General features: G+C 44.2%; 2 protein-coding genes across 3 annotated transcripts; one reads left to right on the top strand and one right to left on the bottom strand.

The window, feature by feature from the left end:
- Positions 1-6,035: 6,035 nt before the first annotated feature.
- On the top strand, positions 6,036-9,848 carry LOC109766683 (uncharacterized). Its single transcript, XM_020325463.4, has 9 exons — positions 6,036-6,336; positions 6,944-7,075; positions 7,801-7,889; positions 7,994-8,129; positions 8,333-8,407; positions 8,606-8,727; positions 8,812-8,887; positions 9,152-9,211; positions 9,319-9,848. Exons 2-9 carry the CDS (start codon positions 6,962-6,964, stop codon positions 9,445-9,447), a joined length of 801 nt encoding a protein of 266 aa, XP_020181052.1. The 5' UTR covers positions 6,036-6,336; positions 6,944-6,961; the 3' UTR covers positions 9,448-9,848.
- A 169-nt stretch (positions 9,849-10,017) lies between these two features.
- On the bottom strand, positions 10,018-15,157 carry LOC109785939 (ras-related protein Rab5A). 2 transcript variants are annotated; one of them, XM_020344528.4, is made up of 7 exons: positions 14,976-15,157; positions 14,301-14,378; positions 14,041-14,208; positions 12,956-13,004; positions 12,360-12,433; positions 10,633-10,726; positions 10,018-10,468 (listed from the first exon to the last, which is right to left on the bottom strand). In XM_020344528.4, the coding sequence occupies exons 1-7, from the start codon at positions 15,015-15,017 to the stop codon at positions 10,356-10,358; spliced, it is 618 nt and encodes a 205-aa protein (XP_020200117.1). In that variant the 5' UTR covers positions 15,018-15,157; the 3' UTR covers positions 10,018-10,355. The 2 variants fall into 2 exon arrangements, with proteins under 2 accessions (XP_020200117.1, XP_040242354.1); XM_040386420.3 differs by having other exon boundaries at positions 10,018-10,498; positions 14,976-15,149.
- Positions 15,158-19,320: the final 4,163 nt, after the last annotated feature.

The following is a 19,320-nucleotide window of genomic DNA, read 5'->3' as shown; positions in this document are numbered from 1 at the left end:
ATGCTGGCCGCTACCCGTACCGCTGTCCACAGGCAGGGCTGCGCCATGTTCGTGGTAATGAGAGGCCCAGGTCAACCATATCCTATTACTACTAGTTTTTGAAAAATGTTTCTGGAACCGTTGTATTTCCGTTCACATGCAATGAATTTTACTGTACTACTAGGTTTTCTCCAGGAAGAAATGTTGGAAAGAGCGGGGGGAGAGGGGCGCAAGCGGCACCCCGGTTCATCCCGCGGAACTCATAATTTTTTTCAAACACAGTACAGATGCAATCGCTCATATATACGTGCATACACTCACCTCTATGAACGCACACACGCATACCCTACCCCTATGAGCACCTTTGAGAGACTGAGTTGGCATATCATCTTCAGATTTACGGAGCACCGTAAGTACCTTGTCGTCGACGGAAACGTCTCCTCCCACTGAAAGCGTATCGCTGGAAATCCTGAAATAAATTCAGGAATAATGCGAGCACCAGCACTTGAACCCTGATGGGCTGGAGATATACCATTATCCCTCTAACCGTCCATAATAAGTATAATCTGCTCATCATTTGTCCAGTAACATTGGTTCACGTGGCGACTAAAAGCATTCGGTGTGGCCAACGATCGATCGATCAGATCTATCAATGTCGTCTGCTTGCCAGATCCTACTCCGTTCCCAACAGTGACGCCACAACACTTGGCCAGTCTACCGGCTGGAGCTCCCGTGAAACGTTTTTCGGGTAAACTTTCACGTCCTATGATAAATTATTGAACATTTTTGTCCTTGGTTCGAAAGACCATGTGGCAGCAGAGTCAACAGTGCATTTCTCATCCAGCAGTTGATGTCCGAAAATATCTTCCGTGAGATGCATTGGCGGGGTTTCATCAACTGCCACCAAGTCGTTGTCTCCCTAATCATCATGTCCACTTGTCCACTGGTGAAGAAGCTCCCTCAAAAAAAAAATGAAAAAATGTCCAGATACAGTGACTTTTTACGACTGGGGCATATACGAATTTATTGTTTGAAACTTAGTTTCTTTTTTGCGTAGTTAGAATCGTATCTCAAGCTTTAGAATTTTTTAAAAGATTACAGAATGTGTAGGAACTACCGTTGTAAATTTCCATAAATGTTACTACTAGGATCATTTCTGCGCACTGTTCGCCCATCACAATTTGAGTTACGCACCAGCATCGCTGCAGCACCGGGCTACAGGCTATGTTGCGCGTAAATTCATCTTGCGGTTGTTTCTATAGAATGATTGTTTTTGTTTTAAAAGATTGTGGGAGCAAGTGTAACCCGGTCTCTTTTTCTTCTTCTTTTTTTGCGGGGAAGAGTTACCCATTCTCAGTGCCAATGATGTCCGCTCTGCACTAGTGATTGCTCATACACGGGTGAAGTGTGGTTGCGAATCCTCGGGGCGACGCCTTTCATATGGCACGCGATGTAGTCCACTCTTACGACGTGTTTGGTTTAGGACAGGTGGAGTTAACCACCACTAGTGCCTTTTTTGTCCTGTATAGAGCCATGATAGACACAAGCTCCGCAAATGAATGACCTGCAAGTGTGTAAACCGAGCCCAACGTCACCATCTTTGAAGAAGAGCAAAAAAGCACAATTTTCTGTGCTCCCAGAGTTTTCCTTGTACGGTTACGGTAGTCGGTGAGCACGGTGAAGTGCTCTGGGCGTAGACCCGGCTCCTTGATGCCCTTAGGCTTCGCCGGCGATGTCACTGTTGTGATGTAGACCCGGTTGCGTGTGACTTGTGTCCGGGTGTGGACTCGATCGCTCATTACCCTTGGGCTGCACTGATAACCTTGATGCGTCATGGATGATCTTGGTTGATTTGGAGCTCTTCGTTTGTGGTGGTGGTGTTCTTGTGCAGCCGTCTGTTCGTGAGGACGATGGAAGATGATGGCATTTTGGTCCTTTTTCTTTTTGCTCTTCTTTTTGTGCCCGTTGTAATCTATTTCCTCTCATCCTTGTATTCCTTTGTAATTTCCCGCCTCTGTCGGCTCCGCAAACTTTAGAAGAAATTATAGAGTGGAATAAAAAATGCATTGAAGGTGCAAGCCACCATCTTTATCCCCTTTAACTGTCCAACCCCCAATGTGTTAAGCGCATGTAAAAATTAAGAAGACCATGTAGAATGTTGTTGGTCTTGATCACCGTGTGATAAGAGAGAAGCATTTTTTCTACTTTAAAATGCATCTAGTAGATAGAAGTACATTTTTTATGAACAAATGTTAAAGTCAAGGACAACACTAACGCCCACACGTGTGGTGGAAGCCAAACCCGCTCACACGCCTTATAACACACAGTCAATGCCATGTCACCCCATGCATGCATGTGGAAATGTTTTTGGATTTTCTGTTTTTAAAAATGTTTTATCTCTTAAATGAAAAATTCGATTGAAGATCCGTTTTCACCATTAAATCCCTCGCGACGAGATCTTCAAAACTAGATCTCATAAAGTTGCCGTGATGTTTACATTGAAGTTGCCATGACATGTCTCAGCTATTTTCTTCTACATTTAAAAGTATATTTTGACATATTATAAAACAGGGAATTAAGAAACTAGACTTGCCATGCACCATAAATTAAAATTGCCATGATACATGCACTTAAAATTGCCATGGTTCATTAAAAAAATATTTTCATGATCAAAGTACTGGAATTGCCATCATAAAAAAATAAAACTGTCATGATCTACAAACTAAAATTGCCACATGGCAACTTTAGTTTAAGCACTATGGCAACTTTTGGGCAAAAAAAAATTCGTCAAAACATGTCAACATGGGGTCTAGTTTTGAAGATCTCATCGAGACGGATTTAATGGTGAAAACGGATTTTTATTTCGCTTTTAATTAGGAAATAAAATATTTTTAAGCCAAAAACCAAAAAAAAAAAAATCGGATGATGTCATCTGTTCATACATGGCAAAATAAGTGGTGACGGAGGCGTGTGGGCGATGTGCAAACGCCCACACGTGTGGTCGTCAGTTTTTTTGAAAATCAAACGTACACCGTTCAGCAAGGGAAGGGAGTAGCGCGGTTGTTGGGACCGTTCGCAGCAACGAACTGTTTGTTGGCTGGGCGACATCCCCGCGCTGGCGAGGTGAACGGGTTGCTTCTGACGATTGTAACCTTTCTCGGAAAAGGACCGTAAGACAAAAAAAAATACCAACCCAACGGCTAACCCTCGTTGGCAATTTTTTTATAGAAGAAAGTCCACGAGCACGCGTGTCAAAGCCGGGGCTTGAACTCGGGTGCCCCGTCCTCAGGACTGTGAGACCAAAAGGGAAAAAAAATACACGTAAAAAAAATGGGCAAGAAGAAGAAGAGAGCCGGAGGCACCGACACCGACATTTACGCGGACACGACGAGTAGTAGGTGCGCCGGCACGCGCGAGCCACATCATTTATTTTTTCCTTTAATTTTGTTATTACTTCTCAGGCGAGTTGAGCTGCGCACGTCTCGGCGCCGTGGACGGATGGACCCGCGCCTCGGGGGTTTGCAGTGGAAGCGACGAGGGCCCGTGGTCGAGTCGAATCCAATCCACCCCCACCCCCACCCCCACCGGAGAGACCGGCTTTGCGTGGCTCGTGCGCCCCCCGAAGCTAGCTAGCTACCCCATGTGATCCTCTCTCGGTCACATGTACAGCTGTCGGTAAACAAATATTGTTGCCCTCTCTCGGTCGAACGCCCGATGATGACGATGATGCATACGTACACAAGAGCGGCATCGGCACAAAGCGAGACCGTGATGTGCGGCGCACGCAGGCGTACTACAAACGTACGTTCCATCATGGCGGAGCGGCGCGGACGGTTGGACGCGAGCGGGCGAGGCGACGCGGGCTCGCCGAGTCTCCAGTCCAAGGAAGGCACCGAGACACCTGGGTTTGCGCGCCGTGTTCGCCCGTCGTCGCCTCTGAATGGACTCCACCCATGCGCCACCACAGCAGCCAGCCGAGACTGCGTTGCACGCCACGGCACGCACGGGCACGGTCGGGCCGTCGTACGGCCCGCACAACACGACCTACACACTATACGTACTAATCACGTAGCGGGCACGCAAGTTCGATACGTCGATTTCGGGTGCTACATTCATTAAGTGCCATGTACGTACTCTCTGTTCCCTTGAAGCGCGGCCCGAGATGAACCTGCACGGTTTGTCCAATCTCCATCATGCTGGCATCACCCAACTCCCAATGATATGGTAACAAGGCTATATATGGGTGGAAAGTCAAACATGACCAACAAGGCAGTACACCCTCCATTCCAAAATATAGTGCGCCCGCGCTTTTCGAGGTCGAACTTTGACCATAAATTTAACGAACGAGACCGACTGCGGCGGGTGAAAAAATTACATAATTAAAAACTTCTTTCGAATACGAATTCACTAATATAATTTTTGCTCCCGCCGCAATCAGTCTTGGTAGTTAAATTTACAGTCAAAGTTGAAGCACGGAGATAGAGGAAGCACTACACTATGGAATGGAGGGAGTAGTTGTTAGTACTCCCTCTGTTCCTAAATATAAGTCTTTTTAGACATTTTAAATAGACCACAACATACAGATGTATGTAGACATACTTTAAAGTAGAGAATCGCTCGTTTTGCTCCGTATGTAGTCACTTGTTGAAATCTTTAAAAAGACTTATATTTGGAAACGGAGGAAGTACACAAAACCAACACAATTGAGGCAAGGTTTTCTCAAAAACCCAAGACTTTTTTCTCTCCCACCCCCACCGCGATGAGCTACCATGGTGATACCGATCTACCTCCTCATCTGAGAGATAACGTGTCCCCTCTCCCTCCATCGGTGACAGGGACCTCGCTGTTTTTGGACAGCCGTTGGTAGGGTGAGGTTTTTAGTTTTGGTTTTCGGTTTCAATTGTCGGCGGTGAGGTGTCGACGGCGTCATCGACGTACAACGAGGTCCTCCCACCCTCGTCCTCGATCCGATGGTGCTTCATGGCATTTGGCCTTCCCGCCAGAAATAAAAGTTTCTTGCAAACGGTTGGTTCGACCATTTCCAGCAGAAGAATTATTGAGGAGTAAATTGCACGAAACCACCACTTTGAAGGCTAGGTTTGCAGAAAACACTACGTTACATATTTTTTTGCAAAAACCCGTGTCTACCGTAATCATTTGCAAAAATCACTGATCGGCGGATTAGAACACTTTAAGTACGTTTATGACAGGTGGGTCCAGATTTTGCTGACATGGCATAACGGCTCGGCTGAGACGGCGTTAGATCGTAGACACGGTGTTTTTTGCAAAAAAAATGTAACGTAGTGTTTTCTGCAAACCTAGCCTTCAAAGTGGAAAGTTAGTTCACACACGGCTTCCATGAAAAGAGGAGGATGGTCTAGCTCCCCGACGGGATTTGTTAAATTTAACGTCGATGCTTCTTTTGACCACGACCTTCTCAGGGGTACGATCGGGCCGGTTTTAAGAGATGACAAAGGTAGGTTCATCGGCGGGGGAAATGGTAAGATTGACCGGTGTGCAGATGTGTTGATGGTTGAAGCTTTGGCGTTAAAATTTGGCCTACCGCTTGCGCAAAGGACCGGTTGTAACCGCATAATTATTAACTCGGATAATATGGAGGTGATCGAGACCATGAACGAAGGAGGACAATCGTCGGGGGCAGCAGCTGCAATTTTTTATGACTGTTTTCACTTAGCTTGCGATTTTCCTATTTCTAGATTCGAGCATTGTAATCAACCAGTGGCTTATGTGATGCCTTTGATGTGAACATGTTACATTTTATGGGGATAATATAGCCGGCGGTTTCAAGAAACCCTAGCTCCGAATGCGGCGATTCCGCGCCACGTAAAATGACCCTTTTGCCCCTCCCACCGCCGAGCTTTTCGGCGTGCCACACACACAATGATTAGCGGGAACCCTCTGCAATCAGTCAGCTCCCCTCTCCCCCACACAACCACACGAAGCCAGCTCGATCTCACTTGCTAAAGAGTGCTAAACTACTGGTCGACACGACGGTTTATCGCACCAAATCAGTATTCAATGCGGTGGTTACAAATGTGGCAAAAGGTCGGATGGATGGGTGGTGGCACCGAGCTTTTCCTTCTTCAAGCAACATATTTTTCCTCCCCTGTCCGCTTCGCTCGCCAGCCAGCCGCTCTGCTCTCCCCCTCTCCCTCTCCCTCTCCCTCTCCCTCTCCCCCACCTTCGTCGTGCTCGCCGCCAGCCCCGGACAGCGCCGGCCCAGCTCACCGGGAGGACAGCAATGGAGCGGGGCCTCCCCCCCGTCCCCGTCCCCGCGGCGCGCGTGTAGCGGCTATCCACGCTCCCTCCCCCCGCGCGGCTCCTCCCCTGCAAGAGGTGCGGATCGTTTCTTGGCTCCTGGCCCGGCCCTTTCTTGGCTTGTTGACCGGCCCCTCTCGCCCGGATCTCGCGCCTCCGCGGCTCCTCCTGCGATTTGGATTTGGCTGGCTTCCTCCGCCTGCTGCTGCTGCTGCTTTCGGGGGTGGGGTTTCTTGCTCTTCTTCTTGGGGGCTTCTGTTCCCCTTTTGCTCCACTGTTGACGCGGCGTGCTCCTTTTGGCCGTTTGGTAGCGCGCGGCTGCATTATCCCCGCGCGTGGTGCCCCCGCGAATGGAGATCCGCCCGCCCTGCTGATTTGTTCCGGCAAGCGCCGAGTTCGTCAATGCGCTCGCTCACAGGCACGGAGGCCGTGCGCCATGGTTCGATCACCATCGATTTGTCAGGAGCGCGTCTGATCAGATTGGGGCTTCTGCCTTCTCGACCGGGTCAGGGGAAACGCCAATGGGGATAGATAGCTTTCCGCGATGATCATAGCAAGCCGTCTAATAGTAGTAGTAGTGCGTGTTGGAGGCAGCGCGTGCGAGATCCGCTCGGGGTGTTCCGTGGGATGCTGAATGAGCGAATGCAGGTTCATCCTCTCAGCGTATTTTTCTGTGACGATGCAGCTGTTTTGATCCGCGACCATGGCGATGGCGGCCTACAGCAACCAAGCGCAGGCGATGATGAGGGACTACCTGCTGGCCGACCCGCTCGTCCCCTACACCTCCGTGCTCATCGGCGTTTTCCTCTGCAAGATGGTACTAATTTCATCCATCCCTGTGGTTTCTAAGTTAGGATTGAATTGGTGATTGTAACCCTCTGCTACATGTTTCTGCCTTGTTGATTTGTTCATGAGAACATCGGTTGGTTATATCGAAGAGCTTTGGTTACACCATGTGCTTTTTACACCACACCCCTAGGAAATAACACTAGGGCGCCCAGTATTTATGGCAGGCTAGTTGCCACAAATAGGACTAGAATAGATATTGGTCTGTTATAACAGAACTAATGGTCTTAACTGTGCACACAAAAATTAATTCTTAGTACTACTTCCTTTTTACAGTTAAAGTCCTGTTGAACATAGTACTACTAATTTTCCTCTTCACCATACATATTCTTGATATTATTGCAATTTTAACTTTGTATGCTTTAATAAGTCTGCGAAAGTTTAAACACCCTTAAAATCCAACAAATATCTCTCAAGTTGAATCAACTTGTGTTCCTTTTGTTCATTTAAGGACATAGAACAAGACAAACTTGGGGTTGGGAGTAGGTGACTTAACCGTAGGTGACTCAACCTTCAACCATATTTTTCCATCTTCGTCAACGACTAAACAATTTTCTCAGAACTTCTAAATGTGACACAATTTACTTACATCAGCATCCGCTGGCTGCTGTCTATATAAATTTACACCAGCGTCAACCACTTTTGATGCCACAAACCAGTTTCTTCCTGTGACAAAGGTTATGTTTTATCCTGTAGGCTTATGACCTCACACGGATACTGAGCTCGTTTTACTTCAAGGGCTATTCTTCTTTGACAAAAATACAGCGTGTTGAATGGAACAACAGGTCGGTCTTACAGCTAGCTAGTACATATATGTTGCTCCAGGCATGATATTTTCTTTTCATAAATCTCATAGTGGCAAACTGACAACCGATTATACCTGTTTCAGGGGTATGTCCAGTGCACATGCGATCTTTATCGCAGCAGTATCAGTATATCTTGTTGCATCTACAGATCTTTTCTCCGATCGACTTAATGGGCCTATTACATTCCGCAGTTCGATCATCTCCACCTCTGCATTAGGGGTACTGGCTAACCCTCTTAACATGTACTCCCTCCGTCCCATAATATAAGAGCGTTTTTTATACTACACCAGTGTCAAAAATGCTCTTATATTATGGGACGGAGGGAGTACTTGTTATGATTGATCACTAAAGTTTGTACTTTTATGCTCGACTTTTGTTTAATTGCTCAATTCACATGTGTGTCCTGGCTGCGTGCTTTACAGGTTTCTGTGGGTTACTTCATCACTGATCTTGCAATGATCTTCTGGTTGTTTCCTTCCCTTGGTGGAATGGAATATGTAGGTGACCAAATCTTATATATATGCAATTCGCTAGTGAACTAGATTTAACTTCAATCTAATTATACTGGAAAAATGTTCATATGCTATAATTTGGCAACGATTCGGTTCAGAATAAATTATTACTTGTCAACAGTCTCGAAATTTGCCAACTTGTGTGTGACTTGCAACTGTTATGGTTGTATGTTTCCATTTCAGGTACTCCATCATACTCTTTCTCTGGTTGCAATAGCTTACACGATGTTGTCAGGGGAGGGGCAGTTTTACACGTACATGATTCTTATTTCAGAAACAACCACCCCTGAAATCAACATGAGATGGTAAACAAGTGAATGAATTTCAACTTCTCTCTGAAATAATTTCTCCTGTAGTGTTGATTGTCATGCATTGTTCTTTATTTTAAGGTTCCTTGACACCGCTGGACTGAAGAAGTCGAGCGCCTACCTGATTAATGGTATTTTGATATTTGTTGTATGGCTGGTGAGTATTTCTTTGAACTGTCTTGAATGTTCTGTAAACAAAGAAAAAGCATGAAATTCAGTAAAACAGTATAATAAAGGGATCAGATCAGTAGAAATTGAAGAACTGCTTTACATTCATGATTTGTGAGTAACCTCATGAAGTCATATAGTTGCATTGACAAAGTAACTTCACCGCTTGGTTGTTATACTAGTAGGGTTCTTGCACTAGTATTTGGTGGTGGGATCTTTTCATTTGATCATAGCATTGGTCTACTTCTTTCAGGTGGCAAGGATATTTTTGTTCTTGTATGTATTCTACCACATCTATTTGCACTACAGCCAGGTACTAGAGATCTTCATTGAAATGTGCTAATTCAGTTTTCCTTAGTACACAACATCCATATGCCATCTGACACAATTTTACCTACTTCTCAATTGATTTCACAACAGATAATGAAGATGCACGCATTTGGTTATTACCTGACACTGACCGTGCCGTCGGTGCTCTTTGTCATGAACGCAATGTGGTTTATGAAGATTTTGAAAGGGGTGATGAAAACACTGTCGAAATGGTCATAATCGGATTAGGCTCTGCAGACCAGAAGTGCAACTTAACTGGGTGTTCCTGCTGTGCTGCACTGCGTGTGACCCGAATATGTGAAGTTATGAATATATGAATTAGGCTTTGCGGACCGGAAGTACAACGCCGACTTGGTTGGTGTTCCTGCAGTGCTGCTTGAGACCTTGATGTGCAAAGTTATGAACATATCGGCGTAACTAGGGAAAGTGAATATGTAAAATACTAGCAAACAAGTTAGATTAGGCTAAATCGCGCTATTTTCCGGTGAGCTGGGATTTCCTGGCATGTACTGAAGTTCCTATTCCAATCCTGCAATCTGTGTATACCAGGCCTGGAGATAATTCCATTGCACCTCTTTTCATACTAAATTTGATAATCTAATTTGAGATATTATTTATAAGCTGTTGTTATTCCTGGGATGTGTAAAAATGGGTAGATTTGTGTCCATGGTTGTTGCATTCCCCTGCACATTACCTGTTTCCTGGTAAAATTTTGTTATATTCGCTCTTCGCCGCAAAAAATTGGTTGAAATTTTCTGCAAATATTCTCCAAACTAATCCCATCGAACATAAAATTCCAACGCACACGACGCAGCTGTATTCTCTGTTGAATAGCCTGTTACATACTCTCTGAACATCAAACTTGGGGAGCAGACACAATCAAGCCACTTTGGAGGTAACTCTCGCTTACGAATTTTGGTATCTCACTTGCGATATCTGAAAAGGCATTCTAGTATGGGCATTTACATGACAAACGCATGAACAAAAAAGAAAAGACAGGCGGGCACGGTAGCGCTTAGACTATATCAGATAAGGCACAGGATCAAGAGGCGCTTTCAAGATAGTTTGTCGAGATTCCTCTCCCAAAATTTCTCACAGACGACGAATGTGACCAAATTTACGATGCTTCAGGAGGAGCAGCACGAAGCCGCGCTGACCACTCTCTCATTGGGTCTCTGGGAGAGAACCATCCCCGCTGCCTGTGGGTTCTGCGCCGCCTGCCCCTGCAGCAATCTCTTTGCTGCAATGGGAATCGATGAAACGTTAACATCTAAGTAAAAAAAGAAGACAAAAGTCAATGTTAAGGGGCAAAAGGTGGAGCAAGGTAATGGTGGACTGCACTGCGGCTTAGAGATTTTCGGTCCAGAAACCAACAGCCCAACAAACAATAGAAAGTGGACTCACCAATCTCATAAAATATGTCATTCACATTGGTTGCAGTTTTAGCAGAAGTTTCCATGAAGAAGAGGCCATTCTCCTGCGCATATGTCTTGGCTTCCTGCAGTAAATGAAGCTCATGTCACACATAAATATAGAACAGCTACCTCAGCTGATAAAAAACACCCACATCAAGTAAACCAAATGCTGCAGGCAACATGAAGTAGCACATTCTCTTGTCATAACATCACATTTCCTGCTTCCATACTCCCTCCGTTGCAAATTGTAAGACCCCGAGTAAGCATAAAAATTAAGGGTGCGTTTGGAACTTAGGAAAAAGTAGTTGTAGCCTTGCTCGGCAAGGAGGAGACATTTTTTGGGCAAAGAGGAGACATTTGGTAGGGAGATGAACAGTCTTGCTTTCCTTGGCATGGTTGCTCTTAACTGCCAATAAATTCTTGACAGCGCGGAGCGCCAAATCAGCTCTCTTGCGTGGGCAAGCAATCTGGTGCTACGTGAGAAACAACCAACTGCCTGTCGAACGTGAGGCTTTGATACCAAACTAAACACGAGTTTTGCTTTGTCCAATAATAGCTCAGCCTGGCTAGTTTAATCCCTTCCAGGTTGGGCAAAATGAGCTGTACAGATCATGAAAAGAGAGATGTGAAAATGACCAAGCTATCCTTCTCATAACTTCATATTCCCTGCTAGTCAGTGAGAGCATAGCTTACAAATGCACGAGAAGTGATAAATGGCAAAAACAAGAAACGCCAATAAATTCTCATATGCCTAATACTGTAAAAAGAGTTGGAAAAAATCATACTCCCTTCCGTTAGATTTCTTTCCAATCTTGCCCCTAATTAATTGCTGGGCTGTACTTAATTTTCCTAGTTGGATTCGAGGACATTGGGCTGTTAGTGCACTAGGTAATTAAGCCGGCACATGATTAAAGGAGGAAAGGGCTGTGGAGTCAGGGGTATTTTCGCCAAAACTAGTGCTAATTTCTCTCTGCGCCTTGCTTTCTGAATCACAGCAGAAAACATTCATGCCCTTCAGTATGCAATTCAGGGAGTGTGCCTTATCATTTGAAATGGTTGGTAGGAGTACCACCAAATTTACTAATAGTACTACCAAATCAATTTCCGCAAAACTAAACAAAACAGATAGCATGAACGTGCTGATAGTAGTAAATAATACTATAATAGTATCCTTGCCGTCTTTCATTTCTTAAACTATGTTTACATGCTGCAGGAAACATAAATACATTACTTTTGATGGTCTTGGCAAATGTGTAAAATTCGCTGTAACTAAAGCAAGCAAGGCACACCGTCTTCAAGAAAGAAAGCAGATATGTGCATCAGGATGTTTCACAGTAGGAAGTTGTGAAAACTAACGATGTGAACGTGTAATGTCAAGTATTTGCCTCCAAATTATAAGGTTCTGTGTAAATGTTACAACAAAACAGATTAAAATACAAGGTGGATTTAATGTGCTCACAGAGAGATTTTCTGTGTACAACTGTTGAACCCCAAATAAACAGAAATAAGAATGATATGATGTGATGCTGATAGTGCATATTATAGTATGAAAGGCAGATTATTTGAATTACTAGTTGACAACACCATATATATTTTCAATGGCAGCAAATTAAACCTCGGTGGAGTAGAACAGTGAAACATAGACAAAGTAATAATGCATGTACAATACTAGACTGGGAAGGTTGAAAGCAACCAGGAAGAAAATAGACTACATACCTCTATTTGAACCTCCCTCGCCTCGAGCAAATCAGCTTTGTTGCCAGCAAGAGCCACTACTGTATTCTGGTTTCCTACACCAATGAAAAGGCTAATTTAATATGTCTGCATTAACAAGCGACAAAACCTTTCACATGGCCCGATTCTGTTAACTATTACTCCCTCCGTCCCAGAATATAAGAGCATTTTTGACACTAGTATTTATACTACCATTAATCAGATCCAAAAGCACAAATATTTTCAGAAAAGATCCAAAATCACAAACGTGAAATGATCAAAGAACTCAAATGTGAGTATAAGTGGAAATTTATAATAACTTAAACATGATGATCTTTGTAGCCAAAATAGAAGTATAAACAAAACAAAGTGTGGAGACCAAATAAAACGCAGCTTAATTTCATAAACATGTGGATAACACAAACCTAAAGTGACTCAAACTGCGTATTAGTCTTATCATCAAATCCAGAAACACAGAGCACTTACAAAATGGATTTCGTACAAGCGAACGATTTGAGGAGCTGGTTAGTCATACAGTTACTGAGCGGACATGATCAAACATCAGGGATGACATGTCTTCAAATGATAAAGTGGAGTACCTTGAGCTTGAAGTTCTTGAACCCATTTCTTTGCTCGGGTGAAGGATGCCTGAAGGTAAAAATGTTAAAAGTTACATGATATCTTAATGGGATCATCCCTGCACTTAGTGGTAGCTATACTGCTTCTAGATTAAGTTAATCCTTTTTCAAGCACAGAATAGAATTACACCATGTACCCATGAAGCAGCAAACACAAAGTGCATATGTGGTACAAACATGCTAAAACAGAAGAGGTTCCATGATAACGAAAAACTCGTTGAAACAGCACCACAGCAAACATACATCCATAGTCGAGAACTATTTTGCGGAATACTGTGTATTAGCCGTCGACTAAGTATTATCAATGCCCGTTAACTATGGATTGTTGACCTCATGTGCAACAAAGGAATATAAACCATCCAATGTATTCCACGTGGATCAACCACCAGTAGCCAGTTAAATGCACCAGTACTTAAGTGTGTTAAAAGCTCAAAACTTTCAGAGAATGCATGGAAGTGAAACTAGATATATCTATCATGTTCTCACCAAGACCCACTCATTGCTGCCAGTAAACAACAAACTTAACCATCACCAAATTTTGCTAACTGCATTTATGGTGTCATCCATGCGAAATCGTAGCCCCTGCCATATTGTACTATTATGGAGTACGGCACCCTGCTTTTCTTCACAGGCATCCACTCTTTTGCAATACAAGGTAAGCAGGTGCAGGTCTACTTGAATAATGTTTTCTCTTCTCCATAGTTTTACTATCTCTCTTTCTCTTGGAACAGATTAGTGACTCAAGAAACCAAGTTGTCAGATTTCACCCAAGTGCCCATCGCTTCCCTCCACAAATTTTTGAAAGGGGTTCTGAGAACTAAATCACGCCATCTGGAAACTACCTTGCCTGACTTTACTGCCTCCACTACATTTGTTCTTCGTTCCCTTTTAATTCCCCAATTCAACTCACAACTCAAACATACTACTGTAAGGAGTCATACCCATTGTTCATTGGCCAAAGCAACTAAGATGTAAATAATAGGAGACTGTCATCGAGACCTATTATTTTATCACTGAAACAGGTAAGCCAATTCCATTTTACTAACCTGGTTCGAGATGTCATAGACAACTATAGCTGCGGCAGCACCCCTATAGTACATGGGGGCCAAGCTGTGATACCTCTCCTGCCCAGCAGTATCCCAGATTTCAAACTTCACAGTCTCGTCATTAACAGCCAAGGTTTGAGAGAAGAAAGCCGCTCCAATTGTCGATTCCTGAAGGCAAATAGACCAATACAATGATCATTTTTCAGAACAAAACCTACAGATATATTATGTTTAACAAAAGGAGTGTATTGACGACTTGCCTGGAACTCAACAAATTGTCCTTTTACAAACCGAAGCACCAGGCTGGATTTCCCAGCACCCACATCGCCAAGAAGAACCTGCAAATCCGAGCACAGTAAAACATCGGCATTTCACAGCCCACGAGATTCTAACAGCGCAAAATCAACATGTTTCACACTAAAGAAAGTAAAAGAAATAAAAATACTCGGGACATAATTTTGCGATTCGCCGTAAAACTCACCATCAAAATGGAATTTAGATATGAACTGAGAGCCATTTATGAGCTCAAAATGATAATGCTTGTGAAACATTTAAGTCAAGAAAAGAGAAATTAATGAGCATATCTTCACATACATTTGGCACCCCCAAAGACAGGAGTTAGGAGTAATATTTAAGACCCAAGCACTGCGCCCCTAATAAGCTAACAAAGACTGAAAAAGAAAGTGTGGCTACTGGCGCAGAACATATCTACTGGAGAATTCCCTAGCAAACATAATCTCACATGATATTATTAGCCGTCATAACGTCATAGTTCACTCGACCACTAAAAAGATTCAAGCAAAAACATACGATCGGGAGCACTCCCACGAGACATCACACCAAAACTAGCCAGATACTAGGTAGCGATCAAGATCCAGTCCGGGCGATTCGGTGGTCAATGGCTGCGGCCGGCTACTCGGGATTAGAATTCGCACCAGTTTGGCGTTGCGGATCTTGCTGCCGGCGCTGGCGGCCATCGGATTCGACGCCGGATTAGGGCTGTGTTCTCGCGGAACCTTGAGCCGGATCAAACCGCACGCGAGGAGGCGAATTGGGGAATTGGTTGTTGGCTCTGCGCGTGTGAAATGCGTTTCTCCTTATTTTTTGGCTTAAGAATATATTTTTCAGTCGAGCCCTTGTAGAGCTGTATAATTACACTTCCCTACGTCAACGCAAATCTTCGCTTCGTTTTTTTTTTCATGGTACTACATACATCTATATCATAAAGATCATAGTAAAAAAATAGCAGAACGCTATCCTTTGCACAAAGAACCGCTAGCCAAGAAGTAAAAATACAAACAAGACCGAAGAATCCTCTGAGCTTGACACCAACGTCCGTCACCTGCCTCTCGCACCACCACAGCAGCCACAAAAGAAAAAAAATGACGGATCACCTCCATACACGAGCTCGACACGACTCCATCGCTGATATGCAGTTTTGCGGACATCCAAAGTGGCTTGCCAATAGAAGCGAAGCCATTGCCCTTAAAGGAATCAGACCGAGGGAACACCCCGGACACGCCATCGAACTCCAAATCTGACACCCCCGCACGACTAAGACATCGGAGGAGGAAACCGTACCTGCTTGCCACGAACCACGAACACAGCACACGATCCACCATCTTCCGGATGCCGCCGATGCAGAGCACAATCTGCATCCGCTTCTGGACTACCTCCCAAGCTCCACACCGGTACTGGAGCAAACGACGGAGCCTGAGGACACAGGTCCACCACGATAATGCCGCCGTCGCCGCACCATGCTTGCTTGATCAGACTGCTTTCCAAATCCAACCCCAACGCGGATCGCTTTGTCAGGGAAATACCTATAAGAAAGGAAACTACTTCACAAACGATGCCTGCTGGACGATTCACACACGATATGTTAATCCATTGGCTGTATTGCAGCTAGTCCGTTGCATGGATGGTCTGATTTGCACTGTCGTCCAGCAATCGTCCAACATGCATCGTGTGCATAGCAGCACTAAAAAGACTACTTCGCTTCTGCTTCTCATATGCGCAATGCATTTCCCGTTTCTAAGAAAATACTCCATCCAATCCAGAATACACTATAAGAAGATTCATTTTTCTGAGTCAAATTTCATAAACTCTAACCAAATATATCATGACCATTTCTTTATATTAGAAAACAACCATACATACTGCATCATGAACCCAACGATGTCGGTTGGACGGATAAAATGTGTAGCTATGGCCCATGGGCCGAGAGGGCTTTTGCAAGTGTGTATGCAATGGAGTCGACTATTCCTTGGCATCTAAGTGAGGATTTGCCTAAAACATAATATCATAAATGAGGATACATGACCCCGCAAAAAAAGTGAGGATACATGTCTAGACTATAATGCACGAACCTTGCACCACAAAAACATGATTCAAGAACTCTAATTCTATTGTCCTATTCCTATTTGAGTTCTTCCTGTCTCGATCCTTGGATCCCTTCCCTCTCTAATCCGATTTCGCTTTCCAGAACAGGATAGGTCCATGACAAATCTTGGTATAAGAGTGCTACTTCTTGAGTTTGCGTTGGTTTTCCCTTGAAGAGGAAAGGGTGATGTAGCAAAGTAGAGATAAGTATTCCCCTAAGTTAAGAACTAAAGTATCAATCCAGTAGGAGAAGAACGTGCAAATCATCAATACCTGCACAAACAATCAAACACTTGCATCCAACGCGATAAAGGGGTTGTCAATCCCTTCACGGTCACTTGCAAAGGTGAGATCTGATAGAGATAGATAAATAAAAGATAAAATATTTTTGTGTTTTTTGGTTTATAGATCTGAAAATAAAATATTGCAATAGTAGATCGGAAACTAATATGATGGAAAATAGACCCAAGGGCCATAGGTTTCACTGGAGGCTTCTCTCATGAAGGCAAATAATACGGTGGGTGAACAAATTACTGTCAAGCAATTGATAGAAAAGCGCAAAGTTATGACGATATCCAAGGCAATGTTTATGCAATATAGGCCTCTTGCCTGCATCTACTACTATTACTCCACACATCGACCGCTATCCAGCATGCATCTAGAGTATTAAGTTCATAAAGAACGGAGTAACGCCTTAAGTAAGATGACATGATGTAGAGGAATAAACTCATGCAATATGATATAAACCCCCATCTTTTTATCCTCGATGGCAACAATTCAATACGTGTCTCGCTACTCCTACTTTGTCACTAGGTGAAATCACGCAAGATTGAACCCAAAGCTAAGCACCTCTCTCATTGCAAGAAAAACCAATCTAGTTGGCAAAACCAAACCGATAATTCGAAGAGAAATACAAAAATACCAAACATGCATATAAGAATTAAGAGAATATTCAAATAATATTCATAGATAAGCTGATCATAAATCCACAATTCATCGGATCTCGACAAACACACCGCAAAAGAAGATTGCACCAGATAGATCTCTAAGAACATCGAGGAGAACATGGTATTGAGAATCAAAGAGAGAGAAGAAGCCATCTAGCTACTAGCTTGGACCCGTAGGTCTGTGGTAAACTACTCACGCTTCATCGGAAGGGCAATAGGGTTGATGTAGATGCCCTCCGTGATCGAATCCCCCTCCGGCAAGATGCCGAAAAAGGCTCCAAGATGGGATCTCATGGGAACAGAAGGTTGCGGCAGTGGAAAAGTGTTTTTCTGGATGCTTCTGGTGGTTATGGAATATATGTGAATATATAGGGCCAAGGGCTAGGTCAGAGGAGTCCCGAGGAGGTGGCAAGGTAGGGGGCTCCCCCTAGGGCGCGCTCTCCACCCTTGCCACCGCCTCGCGGCTCTTCTGACTTGGAATCCAAGTCCCCTGGGTGTCTTCTGGTCCAAGAAAAATCATCGTGAAGTTTTATTCCGTTTGGACTCCGTTTGATATTCCTTTTCTACGAAGCTCAAAAACAAGGAAAAAACAGAAACTGGCACTGGGCTCTAGGTTAATAGGTTAGTCCCCAAAATAATATAAAATAGCATATTAATGCATATAAAACATCCAAAACAGATAATACAACAGCATTGAACAATAAAAAATTATAGATACGTTGCAGACGTATCAAAGAGCCACCCACCGCTCTATGTTGCTGCTAAGGAGACCCAATTCCTTCGAGGCCATCATGCCCTAGACCATGGAAGGAGTAGTGGACAGGAGTCCATGACCACTGCGATGTCGAAGCAGCTCCATGATTCCTTCACAGGTGTGCAAGTGTTGCTCTCGGAGCTGAGAAAATAAGTCACCGACCCCGGCACAATGTTTCAGTATAATGAAGCGCAAACTAAGGCACTAGAGATTTGTATGAGGGGATTGGATAACACTCTCTACAACTTGCATCGGTTGGCCTCCACGCCGGCTCGTCCCTGCTACCATTGCCAACACCATTACAAATTGGGAGGATCTACCTCCGCCCCACCATCTCCGGCGTTGTCTAGGAGACGCTCCGGGGGTGTTGACCACTACGACGTCATGCTACACTAGGGTGACATCGCATGAGTCCTTGGGACCCCACTGCCGTCCCATGGAACATATATTCGACCATTGCACCTGATCCCTACATGTATGTTCATTATGAGGTATTCCAACCTTCTAGGGAGGTACACGCGAGGAGATAGTGAATCGGATGGTTGTTTCATTGTGTTGATGGTCAAAGAGCCTTCACCTTATGAGTTGTGTGATACCAATTCCCCTTTGTTTGATGTTGGTCAAATATCGGGCACAAAAAAAAGGGACCAAAGGTAAGAGGACAAACCATGAAGATGTGTTGTTGTGTTAAGTTTGGTTGACCACAAGCATGATCTTATTTGTGGAACCGAGCAAAACGGCACAAAGTATTGGGGAGTGATACACCTCCAACGTATCTATAATTTTTTTATTATTCCATGCTGTTATATTATCATTCTTGGATGTTTTATATTCATTTTATAGCAACTTTATCTCATTTTTTGGGACTAACCTATTGGCATAGTGCACAGTGCAAGTCGCTGTTTTTTGCTTGTTTTTTACTTTGCAGAATATCCATATCAAACGGAGTCCAAACACAGCGAAACTTTTTGGAATTTTTTTCTACCCAGAAGACAACTTGGGAGCCAAGAAAGTGTACGAGGGGAGGCCCGTGGGTCCCACAAGACACCAGGGCGCGCTAGAGGCCCCTGGCGCGCCCAGGTGGGAAGTGGGGCGCACGGGAGTCCTTTTGAAAGATCGTGGATGTCGCCTAGAGGGGGGGGGGTGAATAGGCGCTTTAAATAATTACGGTTTAGGCTTGAACAAATGCGGAATAAA

The sequence above is a fragment of the Aegilops tauschii genome, chromosome 4, assembly GCF_002575655.3.
Source record: "Aegilops tauschii subsp. strangulata cultivar AL8/78 chromosome 4, Aet v6.0, whole genome shotgun sequence".
NCBI lineage: Eukaryota > Viridiplantae > Streptophyta > Magnoliopsida > Poales > Poaceae > Aegilops > Aegilops tauschii.
Note: the sequence above shows the minus strand (reverse complement) of the source record. Positions and strands in the feature narration are given on the sequence as shown.

Excerpts from the sequence above, each read along its gene's own strand:
- LOC109785939 (XM_040386420.3), bottom strand. The coding sequence starts at position 15,017 with ATGGCCGCCAGCGCCGGCAGCAAGATCCGCAACGCCAAACTG. Across the intron at positions 10,727-12,359 it reads CGAGGGAGGTTCAAATAGAG|GAAGCCAAGACATATGCGCA; the intron begins GTATGTAGTCTA and ends CATTTACTGCAG. Across the intron at positions 10,499-10,632 it reads TGACATATTTTATGAGATTG|ATGTTAACGTTTCATCGATT; the intron begins GTGAGTCCACTT and ends TTTTTTACTTAG.
- LOC109766683 (XM_020325463.4), top strand. The coding sequence starts at position 6,962 with ATGGCGATGGCGGCCTACAGCAACCAAGCGCAGGCGATGATGAGGGAC. Across the intron at positions 7,890-7,993 it reads CGTGTTGAATGGAACAACAG|GGGTATGTCCAGTGCACATG; the intron begins GTCGGTCTTACA and ends TACCTGTTTCAG. Across the intron at positions 8,130-8,332 it reads TCTCCACCTCTGCATTAGGG|GTTTCTGTGGGTTACTTCAT; the intron begins GTACTGGCTAAC and ends CGTGCTTTACAG.